Source organism: Monoraphidium neglectum (genome assembly GCF_000611645.1).
Source record: "Monoraphidium neglectum strain SAG 48.87 unplaced genomic scaffold scaffold01136, whole genome shotgun sequence".
Lineage (NCBI taxonomy): Eukaryota > Viridiplantae > Chlorophyta > Chlorophyceae > Sphaeropleales > Selenastraceae > Monoraphidium > Monoraphidium neglectum.
In genome coordinates, this window is record NW_014012492.1 from 14058 (window position 1) to 17856 (window position 3799).

At 68.5% G+C, this 3799-nt stretch overlaps 2 protein-coding genes across 2 annotated transcripts in view; one reads left to right on the top strand and one right to left on the bottom strand.

Annotated features, from left to right (window-relative positions):
* MNEG_6781 (Rab6/RabH-family small GTPase) overlaps positions 1 to 1157 on the bottom strand; it is a gene marked incomplete at both ends in the record, with an annotated part of 2307 nt that extends 1150 nt beyond the window's left edge. The window contains 4 exons of the mRNA XM_014044748.1: positions 221 to 403; positions 556 to 643; positions 920 to 1000; positions 1125 to 1157. Coding sequence (XP_013900202.1) covers positions 221 to 403; positions 556 to 643; positions 920 to 1000; positions 1125 to 1157 — 385 coding nt within the window. The remainder of the gene's footprint in view (positions 1 to 220; positions 404 to 555; positions 644 to 919; positions 1001 to 1124) is intronic.
* A 462-nt stretch (positions 1158 to 1619) lies between these two features.
* MNEG_6782 (hypothetical protein) lies at positions 1620 to 3425 on the top strand (the record flags this gene model as incomplete). Its single annotated transcript, XM_014044749.1, has 4 exons — positions 1620 to 1667; positions 1939 to 2137; positions 2353 to 2549; positions 2769 to 3425. 4 exons carry the CDS (start codon positions 1620 to 1622, stop codon positions 3423 to 3425), a joined length of 1101 nt encoding a protein of 366 aa, XP_013900203.1.
* Between the last annotated feature and the right edge of the window lie 374 nt (positions 3426 to 3799).

Genomic DNA, 3799 nt, shown 5'->3' on the forward strand with positions numbered 1-3799 from the left:
GGGGGGGGGGGGGAGGCGGAGGGAGGGTCGGGCGGCTGGCCGGGCCCCGGCGGGACCAGAGCACAGGCGCGCCGCCTGACGCGAGCGCGAGAGTCGTTCCAGCACCTGCAGGCCCGCGTGAGCGGCTTCGCACGGCCCGCCGATCCCGCCACGATGCCTCGCCCGCGTCCGCCCAGCCACTGGGTTGCCTCGCGTGCTCGCGAGACCCCGGGGTCCTCACTGGTGACATCATACACTACAACTGCCACAGACGAGTCCCGGATGTAGCTGGGGATTAGGCTGCGGAACCGCTCCTGGCCGGCGGTGTCCCTGCGCAGCAGCAGCAGCGTCAGCTTCAGCAGCAGGAGCACCAGCAGCAGCAGCAGCAGCGGCAGCAGCAGCAGCAGCAGCAGCAGCGGCGGTGCTGTCAAGAGCAAGGACCAGGCCTCTGATCCCTCTCGGCCGGCGCAGCGGCCTGATCGCGGCCCCGCCCCCTCGCTGCCTGTGCGCCGCTGGGGTGCCTTGCTGCCGCTTGCTGGTGCTCCCCACAGCTGCACTTCCCAAAAGCCTGAACACGCGACGCTGCCGCGCACCACAGCTGCAGCCGCACAGTCCGATCTTCCAAGTACATGGTCTTAGAAAGAAAGTCAATGCCTATTGTGGCCTGCGGGCGTCAGTTGCGTGGCAAAGAGGCCGCACTGTGTGTGGCAGAGTGTGTCACAGCAGCAACACACCGCAGGCGTTGCCCAGCAGGCTCATGCACGAGCACACACCCACTGCAACAGGTGGTGCAACAGGGTCCACGCCAGGGGGCATGCAGACGGCTGGAGCACGGCGGTGCTAGCGGGCGCGCGTGCTTTGACAGCTGCTGCGATGAGCTCGCGCCAGCGATGCGCAGCAGCGCAGCGGCCGCGATCGCTGCACGCGGGGCGGCTGGCACCTGATAGGTGTTGTCAAACTTGTCATACATGAACCGTGTGATGATGCTGGTCTTGCCGACCGACTGGTCCCCCAGGAACACCTGCACAACAGCCGGTGCAGCGCCAAGTATGGGCGCGCGTCAGATCCGCTGGCGCAGCAACAGGCGGTGCCGGGGCCCCTGGCCTCCGTTTCTGTGTGATCATGGAATTCATTACCGGACGCACCAGCTTGTATTTAGCGAGGGGGGCGTTCGCCATCTCGTGCTGTTCGCTCTCCCCCCCAAAGTCGCGGCCAGACTGTGCCTTTGATGACTGCACCAGCGATAGGCAACCCCGCTGACACTCGGTTACAACTACAACGATGGCCTGGTCCGGCCCTCGCGCCGAGAGATTCACAACACAACAGCTATAAAGACAGGTGGCCTGGCGCTGATGGTATCGTCGTTGGGCAAGTCAACGTGATAAGATGCATGTCACAATGTCGTGTGTGCCTGCATGCGGCCTCTCTGTCAACGGAGACAAGTGTTGATCTGGGTGACTAAAGCAGGACAAACAATCAGCAATAGTGAGACAATAGGCTGTCATTTACTAATTGCAATTCGGATACACAATTGATTTTTTGTGCAGACGTGATCGTACCTGTACGCCTGTAGATCCATCTCCGCAAGGGATTATCTACAAGGAGGCGCATAAGCAGCAGAAGTCTAGTGAAAGTGTCGTATGGGAGGTGGTGGCGCCCTCGGCGGCGAAGGGCCGTCGGTCGCGCAGGTGTGCCCTGCATGCTCAGCTGTGCGTTGCACCTCCTGCTTGCTGCATCAATGCACGCACGATACATTCGTACAGCTGAGGGGTCTGTCAGCTGAGCACCCACCGGTACACGGCGCTTATGTCAGTTGCCCACAGTGTTCATCAGAACGCAGCTGATAACAGCCGCGGCAGCCACGGCAACCCCGGCTGGCGTACCCTCACCTCGCACTCCCCCTCACACACGCGCGCGTCGCGGGCGCGCCCGCCACACCCCCATCCCCGTCCCGCCCAGCCGCCCCGCCTGACGGGTGTGCTGCGCGCGCTCATCACGGACCACGGCGCAGCCTTCGACGCCGACCAGGCCTTCCTGCGCCGCCAACAGGCGCTGCGCGCGCGGGAGCAGCAGCAGCACCGCCCGCAGCACCCGCAGAAGCAGCAGCAGCTCGCCGGCGCGGGCCAGTCGCTGCAGCTGCGGTTGCTCGGCCCAAAAGGTGTGCGCGCCGCGCGTCTGCGACCGGCGGGATTTCTGATGCATCCGCACGTTCTGCTGGCCTGCAAACCTTCGCTTTGCCGCCCCTCGCGCGCAGCGCACGCCAGCGCAGCCGCAGACGCAGCACACTCGCCCTGATTGGACGTCGCGCCGCCGGCGCCGGCTCTATCACAACCCCCTCCACGCCGCCGCACGCCCGGCGAACCGGCCCCGCAGCCCCCAAGGCGGCGCGGGATGACTACGAGGCGTTCGTCGCCGCCGTCCGCGCCCTGGTGGGCGGCGACCCCCCCAGCGCTGAGCTGGCGGAGCTCGCGGCGGCGGCCTGGGGCGTGGTCGGCGCCGGCAGCGGGCTCGCACGCGGGGGGCTGGAGGCGCCGGAGGGCCTCAAGCTGCACAGGCCAGGGCTGCTGCAGGTGGGCCGGGCGCTGGGGAAAGGGGCCTCGGGGGCGCCGCGTTTGTGGGTGCAGCCATCATGTCCCGCACAGTGTCAACTTCGCCCACCAGGGTGATGGCGCTCCATGCTGCCTGGAGCGGCGAAAAAGAGCATTATCGCGTCCACATTCGCTCTCTTTTTGAAACCTGCACGCACTCACTCCGGATTGCTGCCCTGCTCCACGATTTAATCCACCCAGGACCGCCAGCTGGCGCCCTACGCGGCCGCCCTGCGCGCCGCCCTGCAGCATGTCGAGCCCGGCGCCGTGGCGCGCGCCGTGGAAGCTGCTGGGAAGCTGCGGGCGCGGCGCGCGCAGCTCGGGCTCCCGGACGACGACGGGGACGGCCCGGCGGCGGGCGGTGGCGTGGTTGGCGCGGATGAGAAGAGGTTGGGGCGCAAGTCGCAGCAGGCGCAGCCGCAGCTGATGGCGAGGGAGTGGGGCGCGGACCTGCGATTTGTCCCCCCAGACGAAGGCCCCGGCGGCGGCGGCGCCCACGCGTACATCTCGCGGATCTGCGGCGCGGCCGCGGCGGACGGCCCCGCGGCTGTCACCGCGGCCGGGGCGCGGCCGGCGGCGCCGGGCGCCGCCCTCGCCACCCCGGGGGAGCTTCTTGAGCTGTATGCTGCCGGCATGGGCGGCTCCCGCCCCGCGGTGGAGGCGGCGGCGGCGGCCGGCGAGGTGGACGGGGACGCGGCGTTCGCGGCGGCGCTGGCGGCCGAGGAGGCGGGCGGCGGCGGCGGCGGTTACGGCGGTTACGGGAGTTATGGGGCTGCTGGGGGTGCGGATGAGGAGGTGGACATTGGGAGCGACGATGACGAGAGGCGCAAGGGGCGCAAGGTGGGGGGGAGGGGATGACGCTGGCAGTTGCAGGGTGGCAATTGAAGTGTGGCGTTTGAAGTGGGCTGAGGCGCTGCAGGGAAGCGCCACGGGCCGGGCCCTGCATAGGGTGCGGGGCTGGCGACGAAGGTCGGAGCGATGGGGGTGGCGCACGCGGCATGGCGTGAACGGCATCGGGCTGTCATAAGGGGTGTGGTGGGGGGGGCTGCGCAGCCCTTGTGACATCGGGAGTCGAGGGCCCGACAATCATAAACAGCGACCGCCGCGGCGACCGCCCCCCTCCCCAGCTGCGCCGCCCCTCCCATCGACTTGCGCCGCGCCGCGCCACCCCTGCCCCCTCTTACATCGTCCTGCCCCCACTTTCCCCTCTCCTCCCTCACGCGGCCCCGACT